Below are 20,974 nucleotides of genomic sequence, written 5' to 3' on the forward strand. Positions count from 1 at the left end.
TTGGTCTAAAGCAGTGATTAGAACAAGTAACTTGGGATTCACTTCACAGACCTCACTCTGCCTCCCTGGACGACTTTGCATTTCACTTTCTCCCTCTAAAATTTGAGATAAATACTGTTTCAAAACATGCTGTGAAGATCCAAGGATAGAGGTGGACTAGTTGTTTTGCTAAAATAGTGGAAATACTCTTCCCAGAAGTTATCCAACATGGCCATGTCAATAGAGTTGATCCATTCCCACATGAACAGAAACTAAAGTAGATTAAGCACTGTGTTTGTACGTGTGGAAATAGGTCTACAAGGGTATGTCTGTACTAGCCATGCCAGCTGACTGGCCATTCCAGCTGACTTGGGCTCAGGCTAAGGAGCTGTTTAATTGCCTTGTAGATGTTCCAGCTTGGGCTGGAGCCCAGGCTCTAGGACAGTGAGATGGGAGGTCCCAGAGCTCAGGCTCATCTATCTCTGCAGTAGACAGCCACATAAGCCCAGTCAACTTGCACAGGCCAGCCATACACTGCAATGTAGACATTCCTAAAGAGACTAGGATGAAGCCTCAATTTATGCAACAGTCTCCAAATTATTAAACACATTCCAAATTAATCTTTCCTCTGGATTCTCACTGCTTCCCATATTTTAGATGGTAAATCTTCAAGGCAGGGGCCGGATTTTTTGTCCAAGCTTATCAGTGATTGATAAGTCATTCGCTATGCCAGTTAGCCATCCAGTAAAAGTGAACTGTTTTCACCAGTCTGCAACAGCTTTCAGTCATTTCTATTACATTCATGTCAAAGCTCATGGAATTATGTTTTACTTACATAAATTCTCAAAAATAGCTAGAACAGACAACTACTGGTAGAATTTCACAAAGTGCTGAAAATGAGGGAAGCCTCTTCTCAAACTTCAGTAATAATTTAAAGGCACATCACAACTCAGTAACTGCACAGAACTAAAATAAAGCTACCACAACAGGGTACTTTAATACCTTGGTCTGTCTTCTTTTACTTCCACTTCATTATATGCCAGTGTAAAACTAATATGCAGACAAGTCTATTTACTTCTTTGAAGACAAAAGTTGGCTCGTGCAAGAGCCTGTGGTTGCAAGCGCTGCACTCATCTGCCTTGAAAACAACACTTTGTAGACTAAAAACATGACCAATTTCTCCCACTTATTTTGCCAAGTATGTGATACTTCAAATCAAATAACTTACGTTCCTTCATGGTTTTATACATGTCTTAAAGTTTCATTTATAGAGATGGAGAGGAGAAAAAACCCAATATATGCACTATTTATTCTAGCCACATGTGCTTTCTCCCCAGTTGTCCTTACAGCCTCCCCCCTGCATCAACTCTTGCTACTATTCTTGATTTCTTGGATTGTAAACTCTTAGGTATAGCGTCTGTCTTTACTGGCTTTGTAAAATGTCATACACATCTCTTGTACTACATAAAGGAATACAAGAACCAATGTGCATGCATGGTGAGAAGATACTAAATCTGCTTTAACCAATTTAAAGCATCCAATGGATAAAAGAAGTGTTCTTTTAATTAGTAGAAGTGCTTTTCTGAGCATCCAATATTAACATGTGAAAGTGGTATGAAGAATAACACCAATCCAGACAGACTGTACCAACGCTTCCAAAAGTAGAACACACAACAATAGGTTTCATTTTAGCAGTTCTTTTAATGGGTGACACACAGGAGACCATTTATTCTTGCATCTTTTCAATGGTTTCTTCCTTGTATTTGCCCTTTTCCTTGCCAACTTGGCGAGACTTTGCTTTGCGTTCCAAGATCTTTTTGCGATCCTTGTCCAGTTTTAGCCTAGTGATCACCACCTAGAGAAAAAGGAGAAATAATAAAAATCTGTAATATTAAAACAAACTCTGGCAGAGAACTGTACCATCCTAACACCTTGGGAGTATCACAGTTAAACCTACTGGCATTATTAAATTCCCAGCATTATCATTTAATTTGATTAGAGTTGTAGCTCAGATATTGCTGTTCTTGCACATTTCAAAACTATATAGGATTCTAGGATAATGCAAATTAAAATTTTTTTCTATTGTCCCTCACAAAAAACAAAACAAACAAACAAACAGCCCACAAATGCTTCACAGATCTTTTAGAACTGCCTCCCCACTGACAGTCAGGTCCTCTTAATACACAGCATATGAGAACTAGCGGAAAGGAACAAGAGGCATTAATCTGAGTTTCATGTGAATTGGAAAACTGGAACACAAAGGCCAGCACGCTGAACAAGCTCTAGAATTGTGTGTATTCATGGACTAAAATAGACGAAGTAGGTGGGGTAATATCCTGGGTTCAACATGTCTGCATATAACAATGGACTGAAATAGACATATATTCAGGTACTTGGGAATTGATAGCCCTAGTGTGCTGTGATAAATTGAACTGATAGATTTTACTTTTAAACTTGTCTTAGCTACAGGTAGACGTTTTGTGGGTGCTAAGGTTATTGCGAACCAGCCAGCCAAAGGACAAAATTATCACTGAGATACATAAGTTTATTGCTTGTATTATTGTTATACCTGCAGACCCCAATCAGGGATTGAGGTTCAACCAGATGCTATACAAAATATGTGGCTTATGGCTAAAAAGACTATATGCTTTAACCCTTTCCCTGCTGTTCCCTCACTGCATCTGCTCTACTATCCAGAGTTTTCCTCAAAGTCTTAAAGAATGTTATCTGATAAACAAATATGCAAATGTAAAATTCACAACTTGCATCAAGCTGGGATATATAGAATTTGAAGCTAGTGGCCATTACACCATCTAAACTGACACCATATTTGCAGAACTGAAATGGATTACAAGTAATGATCACACCTTCAGAGAGCTTCCTTCACCATTCACTAGCATAAGTACCAAAAATAAGCAACTTAAGCAAAGGTGTCCACAGTAACAACTCCCTCTTTACAGGGCACATGAGATATCCCCATAATTTTGGAAAACACTGCTGCTGTTGGCTGTGCTATTGGTTTAGCAACAAAATACTTAGCATGGCCAATCCATTTATTCAATACAGAATATTTTCAAAATATAAACAATACGTTGACCAGTTTAAAGACAAAGATTATAAATAAAATAGGTTAAAGAAAAGTAGCAATAACTGATGGTCAATATAATTTCATACTTATACTGGGTCTATACAAATAAACCATTCAACAGAGGACCATCTTGGGCAGTATATCATAGGTAGATTCTCAAACATTTCGATTAAAGGTGGCTTTCTTGTAATTATAAATCTGCATTTCCCATGCTCCAGCCTTGAATAAAGTTCTCTCTTTTAGAGATTCACTAAATAGCACAACCAGCCCAAGATCAGCAAACGGCATTGTTTGTACACTGTACAGTTAAATATCTTTCAAACCAAGTTCAGCTCTGAGTCTGTTAGCAAGTTAAAGAATAGCACTAAAATCGTCCCATGTTTGCGTAGTGGATAGAAAGCATCTGGGAAATAATACTAATGGAAAAAGTTTGTCATGCAAACAGCAGACAACATTCCAAATACAATTTTACTGGTCCCCTTTCTTGGAATGCAAGAGCCATCAACCTGTGTGTGCTGTGCTGTAAACATATGACTGCTGTCAGAAGGTTGCAGTCTGGCCAGGCAGTTATCAAATCTTATTAACACATGGGTACATTAGTGATTACTTGCCATGCTCAATTTGCTTCCAGATTTCTGAAGTTATTTCATAATAAGACAGTGATACACACAAGAGTTTTCAATGGGCACCTTAGTTTCCAGACCCTTGCAGCAGCCTACTACTTTTCTGCCTTCCCAACTGGCAAGGAAGTAACAGAACTGGATTAAGCAGTGCTAAAAGAACAATAAGCAGTGCTAGAAAAAACAGATACATAAACCCCTAAATTTGTGAAGTAGTGAGTTAATGAGATATCTACTGTATCTCCCATCAAGCAATATTTGGATACTATTTGCTTTTAAAAAATGCAACTCTGGGATCTAGTTCTAATACATCCGCACAGATCTGAAGTAGGGCTGTACAATCTAGCCAGTATTCATTCTGCTCCTGCCAGCATTGAAGAAATAAATGCAACATCAATGGGACAAGAGGAGGAATCCTCCTGCTACAGTGAGAGGCAGAAAACTGCAGAATTCCTGCTATCCCCCTAGAACAGCGGTTCTCAAACTGTGGGTCATGACCCAATTTAAAAGGGGTTGCCAGGGCTGGCATTAGACCAGCTGGGGCCCAGGCTTGGGGATGAAGCCCGACGGGGCTCAGGCAGACTCAGGCTTTCATCACCCCTCTTGGGGTCCTGTAGTAATTTTTGTTGTCAGAAGGGGGTTGCAGTGCAATGAAGTTTGAGAACCCCTGCCCTAGAAGTTTACTACATAGCCAGACTGTCCTTTTTCCTCTTTTGTATATGCAGCTGGTAATTTCCTTATGGAAACAGAGCTTCCTTAGGAGACACTGCTTTCTTGGTGGGTGGCCCAAGACTGGAATTAACTCCTAAAGGAACTAAGGACCATTAGAAAACTCATTACTTTCCACTCTTAAGTACAAATCAACATCTTCCTGGGGGGTGGGGAGAAAGAATGACAGATGTTAGTCATTTTGCTTAATGCACTACTGGAAGACACACAGCTACTATAATGATGAGTGTGCAAAAAGAACATACATTAGAATAGAATGGTAGATGTGATGCATTAGAGATGAGGTCTTATTTCCACTGTGTAGAGTTTTGTGGTGGAACCCATTAGCTCAAACCCAGTCTCTGGGCACAAAACTGTGTTCTTTGGATATAATTCTGTTCCCCTCTATCACATACAGTTTGTTAGAGGTTTCAGAGTAACAGCTGTGTTAGTCTGTATTCGCAAAAAGAAAAGGAGTACTTGTGGCACCTTAGAGACTAACCAATTTATTTGAGCATGAGCTTTCGTGAGCTAAGCTGGGTTCATTCAAAACTACCCTTGCCTGGTCAGTGTGGGCCAGACAAAAGTCTTGTTATATCTGCTTCAAACTAGGTTTCTAGCTAGGTTTGCTGTTATTTCATTAGTTCCCTAATTATTCTTAAATGCCTGTCTATGACCAGCAAAACAAGCATTTTCTTCATCTTCACTGAATATAAACCGCCTTAAACCATGTTAGGCTGAAGCCAGATTCAACCAGCAATATTTTTCTTGGCAGCAACTCCTTCATTTATGGAGGTGTATTTAGATATTTCTAATGCGTCCATCAGAGTGGCAGAAATGCCATACGGGAAGGCTGAAGGATGGATCAGATCAATCCACAACGTATGACAATCCCATTTTCACCACTGAAGAGGACTGGTGTGTGTGTTGGGAGGGGCAGGGGGTGTCCCCCAATATGGCAGTTACTACAATGTGGATGTGCGCTTAACAGTACTTTTGTTTTTAAATAACCAAGCTTTTTGGACATTTTACAAAATGTTTTAGCCTTTCACAAGACCCTGCAGTTCAGATGCAAATAATTTCTTCATGGTCAATCAATTCACAGCAGGAAACAACCCCAAAATTCGGGTTCCTACTTCCCTACTGCAACTAGGACATTCCCTTACTGTATAGTTATGCCAGTGCTACGGCTTCTCAAACTACTGTGTGTGCTAGGACAGCACTCTACTTCTATAAACTGCACCTATTTCCAAAGCTAACAGAAATTCCTTTGGGGAATTTCAGTTCCCATGCACGTATTATACCTTGCTAGGATGGATTCCAACATGGACTGTTGTGCCGTTGGCCTTCTCACGCTGTACGCGTTCAATGTAGATGACGTATTTTTTTCTGTATACCTGGACTACCTTGCCGATTTGCTGGCCTTTATAATGTCCCCGGACAACCTGACCAAAAAAAACCAGAGCATTTAACTTTCTCAGATTTCACAAATTCAGTCTCAGACATAGATAATAGTAAGATCTTCACAGGCTGAAATCCCACCTTTACCCCTTGTGTGCAACATTACAGTGAGATCTCATATATTGCTCATAGTATGAGCAATATAATGTTCAGCTAGATATAAAATATTATGGAAAGGAAGCGTATTTCTCCTTCAGTAAATTAGATTCAGTGAACTCTAAACTGCTTGAAGTTTAAATTATTAAAGGGCTCCTTTTTCTGTATCTGTCCTGTTTGAGGCCTGTAACCAAGTATGACAGGTTTCAGAGTAACAGCCGTGTTAGTCTGTATTCGCAAAAAGAAAAGGAGTACTTGTGGCACCTTAGAGACTAACCAATTTATTTGAGCATGAGCTTTCGTGAGCTACAGCTCACTTCATTGGATGCATACTGTGGAAAGTATAGAAGATCTTTTTATATACACAAAGCATGAAAAAAATGGGTGTTTACCACTACAAAAGGTTTTCTCTCCCCCCACCCCACTCTCCTGCTGGTAACAGCTTATCTAAAGTGATCACTCTCCTTACAATGTGTATGATAATCAAGGTGGGCCATTTCCAGCACAAATTCAGGGTTTAACAAGAACATCTGGGGGTAGGAAAAAACAAGGGGAAATAGGTTATCTTGCATAATGACTTGCATATTTCCCCTTGTCCCCCCCCCACGTTCTTGTTAAACCCTGGATTTGTGCTGGAAACGGTCCACCTTGATTATCATACACATTGTAAGGAGAGTGATCACTTTAGATAAGCTATTACCAACAGGAGAGTGGGGTTGTGGGGGGGGGGGGGGGGAGCTGCTGTAGCTCACGAAAGCTCAAGCTCAAATAAATTGGTTAGTCTCTAAGGTGCCACAAGTACTCCTTTTCTTATTGTAAGGAGAATGATCACTTTTGATAAGCTATTATCAGCAGGAGAGTGGGGTGGGGGGGGGAGAGAAAACCTTTTATAGAGGTAAACACCCATTTTTTCATGCTTTGTGTGTATAAAAAGATCTTTTATACTTTCCACAGTATGCATCTGATGAAGTGAGCTGTAGCTCACGAAAGCTTATGCTCAAAAAAATTGGTTAGTCTCTAAGGTGCCACAAGTACTCCTTTTCTTGTAACCAAGTATGGCTCTCAAAACACTTGTCTTCCACACATTTTTTTCCTTGAGATCTCCCCCACCATAGCCTAGCCTGCTATGAGATTAACTCCAAAGCCCTAACAGCTATTTAAAGTTGTCTGGCCCATCTCTCCTGCAGAGATTCTACATAAAACAAGATGTCCACAAGACTCAAATTTCACAACAAAGACTAAAATGGCACCTACCTGGACTTCGTCATCTTTTCGGATTGGCATAGAGCGGACATTGTATTTCTGCCTTAGCTCCTTGGAAAGGGGGGAAGACATGATCTTCCTGCGAATGTGAGAGGGTGCATTGAAGTGCCTCTTGCGGTTCTTGCTGCGGTCCGAGGTCACAAAAGGATTGAACTTCATTTTGGCTGCACAAAGAAACATAAAATTGAAACTCTGAGGCATTTATAGCAAAAACAAGCTTGGTGTGAAATTCTGCATATATTAGATATGACACAGTTCCAACTAGATTTCAACAAAATCCTGTAGGCACTTACTTTAGTTTCCATCCACAAATCTCTAGCTTGCATTAACACAAACCTGGGTTTGCTACAAGGTTATATAGCATGTTCCCATACCAATGTGGTGAGGGAGTTCTTCCTGAAAAACCATACTATAAACAATCACCCTGACAGTCTATAGCACTACTTCTGACCCAAAACTCACTGTGTACACCAGTCAGGAAAACTGTGCTAGCAATAACCATAATTAAGCATGGTGGTTGTAACCAGCACAGTTCTGTTTCCATTGTGGCCATAACCTAGATATTTGAGGGGGCTTGCATCATTTTGTATGCTTCTATTAAAGAGAAAAATTAAGGTTTAGAGAATATAGCAGTCCTGTAATTCAAGTATGTCTTGGAATTTTAGCACGACGTTTGTGACACCCCACAATATCAGTAACGTCACATAGCAGCTCAGTGTTTTAAAGGCATATTAAGCTCTCGGTGATAGAAACATGTGCCCTCTACCTGCCTATGCTCAAATCCGCGTTCCAATTTGCAGTGAGTTGCACATGAGTACAAGACAGGGCTTTGAAACAACCCAATTAAAAATCAGATACTGGACACTGAGGCTTAGTGCTGGCCAAGCTCAGTGGCAGGTGAGAGAGCATGGAACTAAACAAGAGGCAGGAACAGCAGGCCGCAACATAAAAGCTCATCAGCAGAAAAAATACAGGAAAGGAGAGATCAGGAAGAATCAGTTACAAAAACTAAGTATCACAACTGAGGCATACAAGTGACGGGAATCTGGGGTCTACGAGTACCACTCAGAACAGCCTCCAACGTGCACATTTTTTAAATACTCCACCAGACATGACATAGGAGCGAGGGGTAGCAGAATCTTGGGTTGTTTATGTGCCGCCTCCACCCCAAAATAGGGGCAGCATCTCCCTCTCCGGGGCCGACACCTCGGGAGATGTGCAGCCTCCCACCGTCTCACCGCGGAGAAATAGACTATACCGTGGGGCCTTTAATCTCGGCTCCCCGCCTCGAGTCATTTCCCCAACAAGGGGGTTGCTAGCAGGTCTCCCCGAAAAAGGCCAGGCCCCCAGCAGGTGATCGCTCCTGGGGCAATGGGGACACGGGTTGCTCGCTGTGCTTTCCCTCCACCACCCTCCCATTCCCTATTGGGCGCAATCCCACCCTCACCAAGGCCCCAGGCATCTTCTGCAGCCGGGAGCCGCCTCCTGCCCCGCCAGGCTCCCCATACAGGCACTACACTGTCGGCCGCACGGCTCCCGAGCTCCCCCTAGCACCCCGGGCACGGGATCGAGGCCCCGTGGGAAGGATGGCAGGGGATTATAGCGGCTCCCCCCAGCGCCTCCCTTACCCCGCTGCTGGCTCCACTATGGCGGCCAGGAAAGAGGACTGGACGCTGCTTCCGCCTGCCCTACGGACTCTAAGTTCTCGCGAGAATCAAAGGGTGAGACTGGGGAGGAAAAGTGAGCAGCGCCACCAGGTGTTCGCCGAGCCATACGGCACCTGCAGTGCAGCAGGAGGGCGGCTGTTGCAAAAGCAAAAAGCAGCAGATGCTGTCCTAAGCCCCATTGAAGTCAGTGAGGTTGCACAGTAAACCAGGGGCGGGCAAACTTTTTGGCCCGAGGGCCACATGAGGTTTCCGAAATTGTATGGAGGGCTGGTTAGAGGATGCTGTGTCTCCCCAAACAGCTAGGTGTGGCTCAGCCTGGCCCCCAACCTCATCTGACCCCCGGCTTCTCGCCCCCTGACAGCCTCCCCAGGACTCCTACCCCATCCAACCCTCCCTGTTCTCTGTCCCCTGATGGCCGCCCTGGGACACTCCTGCCCCATCCGCCACCCTGTGCTCCTGGACCTCACACCCTCCCATCCACCCCCCCCCTCCTTACTGCCTGCCCCCTGGGACGCCTGCCCCCATTCAACCCCCCCATTTCCCACCATCTGAGCGCCCCAACCCCTATCCATACCCCCACCCCCTCACCACCACCCCAAATTCCCCTGCCCTCTATCCAACCCGCCTGCTCGCTGCCCCCTTACCGTGCTGCCTGGAGCACCGGTGGCTGGCGGCACTACAGCCGTGCCGCCATGCAGCGCCGAGCACTGAGTCAGGCCAGGTTCTGCAGCTGCGCTGCCCCAGGAGCTCGCAGCCCCGCCACCCAGAGCATTGTGCCAACGGTGTAGTCAGCTGAGGCTGCTGGGGAGGAGGAACAGCAGGAGATTGGCTGGGGGCGAGCTTCCCAGGCCAGGAGCTCAGGGGCCGGGCAGGAGGGTCCCACAGGATGTGGCCCGCGGGCTGTAGTTTGCCCACCTGTGCAATAAGTGCTTAGTACTGGCAGGGAGCAGAGAACGGATCAGGATGCTGTAGCATAGGGCAGCCTTGCAAACACGGTCATAGAAATTTACCAGCTCAGGCCCAAAAACCTAGGCGCATGGAGAAAAATTAACTATGACTTCCACTTCCTCCTCACCCCCATCACAAAGTAAAAATCCGTTTGCCTCACAACTATTAGAGCAGCCTTTGAGGTGCTGCTCCAGGATTTCCAGTGGGTGGGGGTTTTGCTGAGTTTAAAAAATAAATGGGGGGTAGGGAATATTAAGAAAATTACAATTTATATTCTCCATAATTACCAGGGCTGGATTAACCTTTTGTGGGCCTGGCCCCAAACATATTTGTGGGCCCCCATAGGGGCAAAGGAGCATGGGTGGGGAGTTCAGTCCCCAGAGCAAGGGGCCAGCCAGGGGCAATTGGGCATAGGATGGTGGGGCCCGCCCCGCTCCACCCAACCCAGTGCAAGGGCACCGTATGCAAACCGACAGTTGCCAGATGCACACTGGCCCATCCACCCCTGTGCTGCCAGCGTGCCCCTTCCCCTCAGCAGTGGGCCCATACCGTGCCACACAGCCCCCGATTCCCTATCCCCAGCAGCCCCCAACACAAATGCACAGCGGCTTGCACACAACCCCCCCTTACAGCCGCACCACTACTGCCCAATACACTTCCCCACAGCCCACCACAACTACACAGCACCCACTCAGACCCCCCACCACACAGACCTCCCCCCCCTCCAAGAGACACCCCACTGGCCAGCAGCCCCCCCCCCCACCTCCAGAGACCCACTAACTCCCTCACACCCTGCCCCGTGGCCACACTCACCAGCCCTGCTGGAAGGTGATGGTGTCTGCCAGGCTCTGCTGGCAGCGCAGCCAGGGCCGGTCCAGTGCCAGGGCAGAGAATCACTCCAGCCTCCTGGGAGTGGCACGATTAGCCAGGTCAGGGTCTGCCCCAGTCCTGGCAGGACTCCCTCAGGACCCACTTGCCTGGAGATAGGATGACCATACGTCCCCATTTGGCTGGGACAGTTCCCTTTTTAAGCTCTGTACCAGCCATCCTGTGCGCCCCCCTAGCAGGGCGGGGAGGAGGCAATGTGAGGTGTCAAGCAGCAGGGTTTGGGGTGTCAGCCCCAGCCCCAGGTAGAATGGAGCTGGGGAGGAGGGAAGGTTAGTGCCAGCCCCAGCTCCTGGCAGTGGTGCAGGGAGCGGAGGTGAGGGAGGAGTCAGCCCCTGTCCTGGCAGCGGCATGCAGAGCTCAGGAAGTGGGGGGGGGGGTCAGCCCCTCGCTGCGGCGTGGGGAGCTGTGGAGGAGGGGTCAACGCCAGTGGCGGATTTAGAGTTAGTGGGGTCCTGTGCTCAGCTTCATTTTTGGGGCCTCTCCTTGGGACCCAGCCAAGAAAAAGAACATTCTCTTATCTCCCCCCCGCCCCTGTTTTTCATTCTTTTTTTCTTCATCCTCCTCCTATAAGTAATAGCAAGTAAATGAAAATAAAGTGAGGTACCTTGATTGTTTTTGTAGTCTAACTTATTTTTCCACAGACCACTTGAAAATCACTGAGGGTCTCAGCCGACCACTTAATAATCTTTCCAAATATTGTTTGTACCGTTAGCTAACTATTGTAAAGCGCTTGAGTGCTTTATAAAAAACTGTAAAAAAACATTGGGGTGCGGGGCCTGGCCAGGACTTAGGGTGTGGGAGGGGCCTCAGGGCTGGAAGTACAGGGTCTGGGGGGGAGTTAGAGTGAAGGAGCAGGCTGGGGGTTGGGGTGTAGGGTCTGGCCAGGAGCTAGAATGAGGGAGGGGACTCAGGGTTGGGGCAGGAGGTTGGGGTGTGGAGTGCTTACCTGGGGCAGCTCCCATTTGGTGCAAGGGGTGCAGATGGGGATGTGCGGGGGTGCAGGAGTCAGGGAGGGCAGGGGGCTGGGGGTTTGTGAGGGGAGGGCAGGGTCTTGGAGGGAGTTAGGGTGTAGGAGCAGGCTGGGGGGGGGGGCAGCGTCTGGCCAGGAGTTAGGATGCAGGAGGGGGCTCAGGGCTGGGGCAGGAGGTTGGGGTGTGGAGCGCTTACCTGGGGCAGCTCCTGTTTGGTGCTCAGGGTGGGGTTGTGGTGGGGTGCAGGAGTCAGGGCAGGGGGCTGGGGTTTTGGGGGGGTTCTCAGCCCCCCTGCCCTGAGCATGTCATGACAAGGTGTATGGGTAGGGGGAGTGCGGGGGCCCCGCCTTTGCTCCACCCAGCCCCGATTCCATCCCCTGCCCAAAGCCCCCCCTCCCATCTTTGCTCCGCCCTGCCCCAATTCCACCCTTTGCACCAAGGCCTCCCCCCCCCCCCGGCCTCTTCTCCATCTCCTCCCCTGAGTGCACTGTGACCCCGCTCCTCCCCCTCCCTCCAGGAACACAGCAAACAGCTGTTCGGTGGCAGGGGGGAGCACTGGGAAGGAGGGGAAGGAGGCGGAGAAGAGGCAAGGGAGAGGGGAGCTTGGCAGCTGGTGGGTGCGGGACAGAGGCTAGGGGCGGAGAAGAGCTGGTGGGACCTTGGACTGCAGCCCAAGCAGAGCAGGCCGTGCCGGGGCCCTTTTGGAGCCTGGGCCAGACACCATTGTAAACCTGGTACTGATAATTACCACCATAAAAATAATTTACCTGCATGCTGTATAGGCACCCTTAAACTGCAGCTCTGTTCAGAAAAGCCAAAATGAGGTTGGCTACAGCCATAGTTGAATGTATTCTGATGCAAATAATTTCACTATGATGGGAGGTAATGCTAGGTCATTAAACTATGCAAAGTGCCATTTGGAACAATCCCTCCAGCCTGGCTCAAGAGACTCTGGCTAGCAGGACTTGCACAAGTGCTCTAAAAGTAGGTATACAGTACACACAACACTCTGAAATGGCCACTTGTGCTGGAGCTTGGGCTCTCGAACCTAAGGGAGGGAGGGATATCAGCACCACGGCTGGAGCTTTAACTTCAAAGCCCTGTCTATACTGCTATTTTTAGAGTACGAGCATGAGCCCTGCTACCCCAACTGTGTCAACCTGGCTTGCTCCAGACTGCTGTGTAGACATACCCTAAAAGTGTCCTCAAATGAATTTCATATCCTCAAATGAAAAGCACTACAGAAGCATGACTGTGTTTTGCCCTACCATGACGGGACCACTTGTAAACTGAAAGGTTGTAGTACTCAGATTTATAAAAGCAGCTTCTGTAATACTCAATTTTCTTTTTAGCAGTATAGTGAGTTCATACACAGGATTGTCACTTCTGGAAACCTGGGTTCAAACCCAGGCTTGAATTCAACTGCAAGCTGGCAGGGCCTGATCCTCTCTCAGTATTTTGAACTGTCACACATGTACAGATATAAATAAACAATATGAAAATTAAAGGGAATATGGTGACTCAAACAAGACATATGATCATCTACATCATTCAATTTTATAAACCCTTCTTCCCTTCAGCCTGACAAACTGTCTGGCTTAATTAACACAATGGTTCAATCAATCATTATAACCGTGTATTGCAAAGGATTTAAAAAGAAAGAGAAAGTACTTTTATACAGCAAGATACATATTGAAAAGGGCCAGTCATGGAAGGTTCTGAGCACAACCTGCATTGTGCTGAGCAAACACACTACTTCCACTAAAGTCAGCTGGAGTTGAGGAGACTGAGCGCCTCCAAGTTTGAGCCCTACCTATTTTTTATGCCCTGGTAGTGAGTCAGCGTCAATTAAAATTCAAGGAGGCAGTCTACTGTTTCAAATTTCCACCCACGTCAGAATGCTTACCATGATTTCACTGTACACAGCTCATTAAAATAAACAAAAACATTTACAAATGAAAAACCCCATCAAACCTGGTCTTGCAAGGCTAGTGGAATGAGAGGCAAATGGAAGTGAAGTTTTATGTGATTATATCCGAAAAGACAATGTTCTTTTAATGTAAAGACTGTTAAGTGAAGCACTCAAAAGTTAGGAAATGCTAGAATTAAAATTGCCTGTGCAACCCTGATTTGGCACCTTTATGCATATGCATTGCGAGAACCTTTAATTACATGATCGCATGCTATTTTTTCCACAGGCCCCTGCCGCATTCAGTGAGCCTTTGTTTCCAAAACTTTAAAAAAAATAAATCAGTCTGAGGCAGGTATCCAGCAAGGAAAATTTTAACCTGAACCATCTTTTTATGGCAAAATTATAAGCAACTGAAAAGCGGGTCTTAGTTATAATGAACAGCATTGGGGAACCTTAAGTATAGATAAAAGAAAAGGAGTACTTGTGGCACCTTAGAGACTAACCAATTTATTTGCGCATAAGCTTTCGTGAGCTACAGCTCACTTCATCGGATGCATACTGTGGAAAGTGTAGAAGATCTTTTTATACACACAAAGCACGCTGTGTATAAAAAGATCTTCTACACTTTCCACAGTGTGCATCCGATGAAGCAAGCTGTAGCTCACGAAAGCTTTTGCTCAAATAAATTGGTTAGTCTCTAAGGTGCCACAAGTACTCCTTTTCTTTTTGCAAATACAGACTAACACGGCTGTTACTCTGAAACCTGTTAAATATAGATGTCGCTACCTGAACTGCCTATAAAATGACTACTCGGTGATCTTACTTAGTCCAGCTGGTACTCTATTAAACCCTGGTTTGCAAAACATCTGCAAACCTCTTCCGAGTATTTGTTTCCACCCCCTCCAAACACTAGCACCACAAGAGAGCCCTGTGTCCCATTTTCCTCAACCAGTCCTCAGCACTCCACATACATTTGAGGAAACAACATATTGCCATGGACTTTTCACAGATCTGGAAATTGAAACCCTGCTTGCTCCAGGCCCTCAAGCAAAACTGTCTGGGCCCCCATTTCTTCAACTGTGTGATAGGGATAATGCAGGTTTCAGGGGGCTTATGAGGATTATTTAGTTACTGCGGAGATTAACATCTTCAAAAGTGCTAAGTATTTATTTCTGGGGATGTCCCTCCAAGAAACCCTCAAATCAGTATTTTGATGGAGGTACATGTAAAAGCAAAGTGAGGGGAACAGAAAAGGAGCATCTATGGGATGTCAGAATATGTTTAATAAAGGAGTTTGCTTGTTCATCTCTCTCAAAAGAGAAGGTGACTTGTAGCAGCCACGTTGCTTTTACAGTAGCAGTCTTTGCTTTTGCTCACAGAAAAATGCAAAGGCTCCATGATATCAGCTTAAAGACAACCCAAATGGGTCTTGGGTTGCATTAACCTGTGTTATCAAGGACACAACCTGGTGCCTTTATCCGGATTCTGTACAAACTCCATGTCAATTTCTACCTCAGTCACATTCCTTAAAGATGTCCCTGTCTCAGCAATCTGCAGAGTTTTGGGCTTCTGCCCACACTTTTGCAGAACATTATGCGAACACTAGAGATTCAGGTTTCAGAGTAGCAGCCGTGTTAGTCTGTATTCGCAAAAAGAAAAGGAGTACTTGTGGCACCTTAGAGACTAACCAGTTTATCTGAGCATAAGCTTTTGTGAGCCCACTTCAGCTCACTTCATCGGACGCATGAGATTCAGCCTCCCACGCCATCTTCGGCTCCTCAGTACTCTGTAGCAACAGACTCCACTCTCAAGTCCCAGCCCTTCATGGGGGATACTGCTGTGAAGTCACCTACAGTGGAGCTGTATGGGTCAGCTACAACAAGGGGACGGAGATACCCAGAACATACAGCACCATTGGTTTGGCAAAGCTTGAGAGGGTGTGGATCCATTGCCTAGAGACAGGTCCTGAGCTGTGATGTCAAGATCTGGATGATCCCTTTTTTCCAAATTCATCTGGAATTTGAAAGGCTGTTGGGGCTCTATCTCTAGAAAAAACTGAACTCATTAGCAGAGTTATGAAACAGCTCTTTGACTGGATTATTTCAATGGATTGTTTTGGAAAGAAAGCAGCTAAGCTGAAACCTACTTGAAAACTAACACAGTTCAATTGGCTGTCCTATAGGCCAAGGACCTCCGTTTTTAAAGTGTGGGACAAAGATACACTATGCAAGATGCTAAAATCATATCCTTTTAATCCTTTAATCTAACAAGCTCTGAGCAAAAATTCACCAAACGCAAGAGAAAAAACGAGGACATGTTTGCTTTAAGCTTTGGTTGGGAACCATGAATTAGAGGAAATTCCTCAGCAGGCAAAAGAACTGATTATACTGAAAAAATCCCATGTTCCCTCTGCAAAGTAACCACCACCAAGTGGGCAAAAACACACAAACACACACACTGAAATGAAGACAAATGTACTGTTTTCAACTTGATTTCTATAAATGGAAAAAATGTATAAAATCCATCCATACATTAACAGATACAGGAAGTTACAAGATCCAATTCACACCTAAAATAATAGTAATCAGTCCATTAAAAAAAATGGGAAATTCCACCGCTGTAATTTTACAGTAGTTACTACAGGGCAGGTACCAAAAGATTTTTTTCAATATGATTAAAAATTATTGGCTATCTTCCCTACTTCTAAAGCAATGAGACAATTTCAACAGATACATATTGGGCAGATTGAAGTGTTTCTGACTCTTGCATCAACATGGAATATTCAAGATGCATATAATTACAATGTTCTATTTGGACATTCTCACCTCCAGGAGAGGGCTAAGGACAATAGATACTACTCCAAAGAAAGCCTTAACCCGTTCCAGAACCTGTAAAGTTGACAGACTTGGGGTTTATTGTTTTATGATTTGCAGTAATCCGGGACCACTCAAAATGTCTCCCCTCTCAGGTCACGCAATTTACAAATAGTGCAAAGACTGAAGGGATGTTTAGGGGCCTATGGAGAACGCACTGGTGGGTCAGTCCAGTGCCTAGTGGACTGACTGATGTTCACATCACATACGAACTGTATCTGGCAGAAAATTTCCTCTCATACTCCCCATTGCTGGAGGTCTCAGACAGGTCAAGAATTAAATGAAGGGCCTGGAAACTCAGGATGAAAGGGTAGCTAAGGGTTTAGAAATACTGGCAGGAGCCAGTCTGTGAGGAAAGCATGCCCTGTTACTGCCTGTGCAATATCTGTGACTAGACAGAGGACTTCAGCAACTGCCAGTCTAGAGCTGGTAAAAGATGCCTGGTTCAGTTTAAAAAAAAAAAAAAAGTGTGCTGGGAATGCAGGCACCTCAAAATCCCAAAGGACAGACGTATTGTGTTTTACAGGTGTGAACCACAGACACAGACAGCACAAGGCACCAAGATGTGTGCATCCACCCAACGCATCCCTGCATTTCTATGAACAAGTAGCATGGGTGACCCTTTCCAAATAAATCAAATTGCAGACTCCAAATGAGGTGGTCTGTGTTTAAAAAAGGCAGGAGAAAAGGATACAAAGCTAGTATTGCAATGACAACTATTCCCCTTCAAAACAAAAGGCCACATAAAATAGCATAACTCAATTTGGCCATCTAAAACACAAGACCGGATATTCAGTTATTAGGAAGAAATGAAAATATTTTTACATCCAAAGAGTACAACAGAGGCTGTCCCCTTCCCCAGTTACAGGTAGTTTACCCAGGAAAAGGTGGTTGGGGAATTTAATCATATTTGCTCATTTCATCTAGAGAGGGTCAGACCTAAAGAGGAGCTTTTCAATAAGAAACAAAACATCTTGAAGTCATTTTTGCCTTTCTCTCCTTGGGATTGCTGTGAGGACTAAGCACTTTCCATTCTTCATCAATGGACACATCACTCTTTTTGGCACTGTGGGTAGAATTTCTTCCTAATATATAATTTTGCCTTATAAAATACATGATTGTCTAGTCATGCAATTCCAATAGCATGAAAGAGCTGCAAGAGAATTCACTTACATCTTTGAAACCCCTATATACGGAACCTTCCTGACACTAAAGTGTTGTTACTCTGTAGGATCCTGGAGAGTTAATTCATAAATGCAATTTCTACATTAGAAACCTTTTGGGAGGTTTTTGGGGAGGGGGCTGATGACTCAGAACTTTGAAATGTAGACAGATTTTTGAGTTGTTGAAAAGAGCTTCATTGAATAACTTGACTAAAGAATAATGTATCAATTCAATCAAATAGAAGAAACAGAAACAGGTGTGTGTGGGGGTTCTCATTCTTTACTCCTGCCCCTGGAGCTTTGGATAACGGTTTCATTGCTACTGCATTTTCCCTAATTGGATCTTCTTCCAGGCTTCAGAGGCTGTGAAAATGCATGAGTCAAGGATCCCAGCTACAGTAAACGTTCCTCCAATAATGGCGCAAATCTGAAATTTACAAAAAGAGAGAGTTTAGGGATTTTGTTGATGAGACAGACATTTACACAGCTTGAAACCCAGGGAAAAGGTAAGTGCTTACAGTTATTGTGTTTGATAGAATCAATGGGTTATTTTGAGGGGGATCAATGCTGGGGAGATGGTTACATGTCAAGGCATGGGAACTACCAGTCCTACTGAAGGGGAAAGGAACTTATTCACAATACTATTAGCCCATTCTCTCTGCCAGCCCTACTCAAGGATGAAATCACCAAGTTAAACACAATGTCACTTGTCTGGTGTGTATTTACAAGAGTCCCCTCTTTATCCCCAGTATTACAAATATAATTGGATTTTTCCCTAGAGTGAACCTTGATCTCACTTTGTCTGAACCCCCTACTTCTGTTATCTACTTGAGTAAGTACCCAGCCCCTTCATACTCCAGGTTCATGCATAAGACCATTTAAAATAGCTTCAATCTGGTACATTTTAATCTAGTAGCTACCCCAAGAAATACTCCAAGGATTCATCACAGTACTGACACAGGACACATCAGTTATTGCTTTTGAAATGTGCACCTACTATGTAGGGGACCTCCAAAGCATGTCCTCACTGTTCCCCAGCCCACCTCAGAGAGTATTAATATACTAGCACAAGGAAGAATTTAAGGCAAAGGAATCTGACCCACCAGTTTCTATCATATGTTCCAATAAAAAGTACAGCACATCTCAAATGTCTAATAAAAGCACCCTTGTCTCACCTTTGTCCTTTCCCATACTCTGCCACTATTCCAGAGACAAATATCTGAGCAGCCTCCCAAGACAGCAGCAGAAACTCTATCATTTGGCACATGTTAAATACGTCTGAACAGAACGCTAAAAAATGTGCCACAAGGAACAATGTTGCATTGGCCCCCAAGGAACGGGAAGGACTTGTCACATCATAAATCCATCTCTAACTTTTAGGATTCTGTGGTATAAATTGCTCCTTCCCCTGGATGTATGCAGTGTTGCTGTAGCCACGTTGGTCCCAAGATATTAAAGAGACAAGGTGGGTGAGGTAATGTCTTTTATTGGACCAATTTCTGCTGGTGAGGGAGACCAGCTTTTGAACTTACACAGAGCTCTTCTTCAGGTAACCAGAAGAGCTCTGTGTAGCTCAAAAGCTTGTCTCTCTCACCAACAGAAGTTGGTCCAATTAAGTTATTACCTCATCCACCTTGTCTTCCTCTGGATCATCTTCTATGTAGAGTAGCCCTCTGGAATCTCACTACTCTCCCTTCCTGCTGACTCACTGGCCTGGTCGTGATTCTGTCCCTCCACACACTCACCTCACTTTGGTGGTTCTGTCCCTCCGTAGTCTTGCAGTTGATGGTACAATATCCTTTCCTGACGCTACTCTTATTGACAAACAGCCTCTCTCTCTGTTTCATAGACTCAGCTATTTTCAAATCTCAGCAGAAAAATCTCTTCTCCCTTATGGCACTTAAATCCCTCCCCAACTAGCTTTAGCACAATGGCTTTTAATTAGGCTTGGCAGGATTTGATTTAAATGGTTAGCTGACAGTAAAAGTCGATTTCACCTGACACTCCATATATCCATCAGTAACAATCAGCAAATGCAGCCTCTCTTTGTGTCTGCAAAGATCCAGGGTCACCGGCCCTATGGCTATGCATAGAGCCCCCTGCTGTCAAGCTGTCATCTCACTCACTCACTGGCTGGGAGCGTGGGGGGCTATCCCCAGGGAGGAGCCATTCAACAGCAAGATGGCCTCCCCTGTGGCCAGGGACTTGTCCTCCTCCTTGCAGTCCTCTGCTTTGCCCTGCCAGGACTGCAACCATTCCCCCACCTTATGCTTGCAGGGATCGGGAGTCACTAGCCCTGCAGTCACGCAGGGCGCCCCTTGCAGCCCTGCTGTCATGGGTCCCTGCAGTCCCGCTATCAATGCCCCACCACGGTTGCACAGGGAGCCCCTTGGAGCACGGCTATGAAACTGAACATTTATTTTAAACCAATCAATCAGAAAAAGGTTAAAAATAAAAATCTGTATCAGCCACTGAATTGACAAAAAAATAAAAATCAAATTCTGGCAAGCCGACTTTTAATTTAGTCACCACACAACATCTTTCCACTGCAGCTTTCTATCATCCATAGCTGTCTACCTTCCCTTATTTATTGTAGAGCATTTTGCAATGCAGGGCGAACGTGTGTTGTTCAGCTCGTAAACGACGGAGACGAATAAGAGGTAGAGCTGGCAGCAGCACAATAGTTAAGACATCTAACACTTTCCCTTGTAAGAGCCCATTTTCAATTGTTTATGACTTTGCCAAACTAACTGTTCAGGCTGAAGTTTTCCATTCTGGGTGTCTAACTCAGGCTGAATTATTTAATTAATTAAATGTCAACACAAAAGGAAAGAAAAACAAGCTTAGGGAAAAATGTTTTTCCAGTGTTAAAAAACTCACAACTATTTCACTGAGAAGCTCTAGCACCTTCATGCTTTGGAGCAAGGACTAGAAATGTCACAGAGGAGTTGCCTTGGAAGTCAGAGGTGTTTTTTGGTGTCCCTATGAAAATTTACCCAATTTGTCTGAATTCTAAGCCTTGGAAAATCACCAATTGTACTTGCTCACTAGAAGTTTGCAAAGAGCTTGATAGCAAAATTTTCTGAACATTCCATGCCCACAGAGCTCTGTAGCAATCGTGCTGAGCATACTCCACCCCACCAGAGCTCACAGCATTCTCTGGCCTGGGGCTGACCAGGACTTTCTTTGCAATTGCTCCTCACAGCTGTTGCGGGCCATTGTGGTGCCCAGCACCAGAACTGTGTGCACGGCGACTGCCTTTCCTGTGCTCTCAGTGCTCCCTCTGCAGGTGCCCAGGCAGCATGGAGAAGGAGGAAACCTGACTTGGGAGGGTGGA

At 45.1% G+C, this 20,974-nt stretch overlaps 2 protein-coding genes across 3 annotated transcripts in view; both read right to left on the reverse strand.

Annotated features, from left to right (window-relative positions):
• Positions 1–1,660: 1,660 nt before the first annotated feature.
• RPL26L1 (ribosomal protein L26 like 1) lies at positions 1,661–8,965 on the reverse strand. The gene is made up of 4 exons (XM_048860350.2): positions 8,844–8,965; positions 7,207–7,379; positions 5,700–5,840; positions 1,661–1,834 (listed from the first exon to the last, which is right to left on the reverse strand). Exons 2-4 carry the CDS (start codon positions 7,372–7,374, stop codon positions 1,706–1,708), a joined length of 438 nt encoding a protein of 145 aa, XP_048716307.1. The 5' UTR covers positions 7,375–7,379; positions 8,844–8,965; the 3' UTR covers positions 1,661–1,705.
• Positions 8,966–15,836: 6,871 nt separating this feature from the next.
• The window catches only part of ERGIC1 (endoplasmic reticulum-golgi intermediate compartment 1), a 101,753-nt gene continuing 96,615 nt past the window's right edge, over positions 15,837–20,974 (reverse strand). For both annotated transcript variants that reach the window (XM_075131340.1, XM_048862630.2), the window contains one exon: positions 15,837–18,064. In XM_075131340.1, the coding sequence (XP_074987441.1) occupies positions 17,957–18,064 (108 nt within the window). In that variant the 3' untranslated portion in view covers positions 15,837–17,956. The remainder of the gene's footprint in view (positions 18,065–20,974) is intronic.

Source organism: Caretta caretta, chromosome 8 (assembly GCF_965140235.1).
Source record: "Caretta caretta isolate rCarCar2 chromosome 8, rCarCar1.hap1, whole genome shotgun sequence".
Lineage (NCBI taxonomy): Eukaryota > Metazoa > Chordata > Testudines > Cheloniidae > Caretta > Caretta caretta.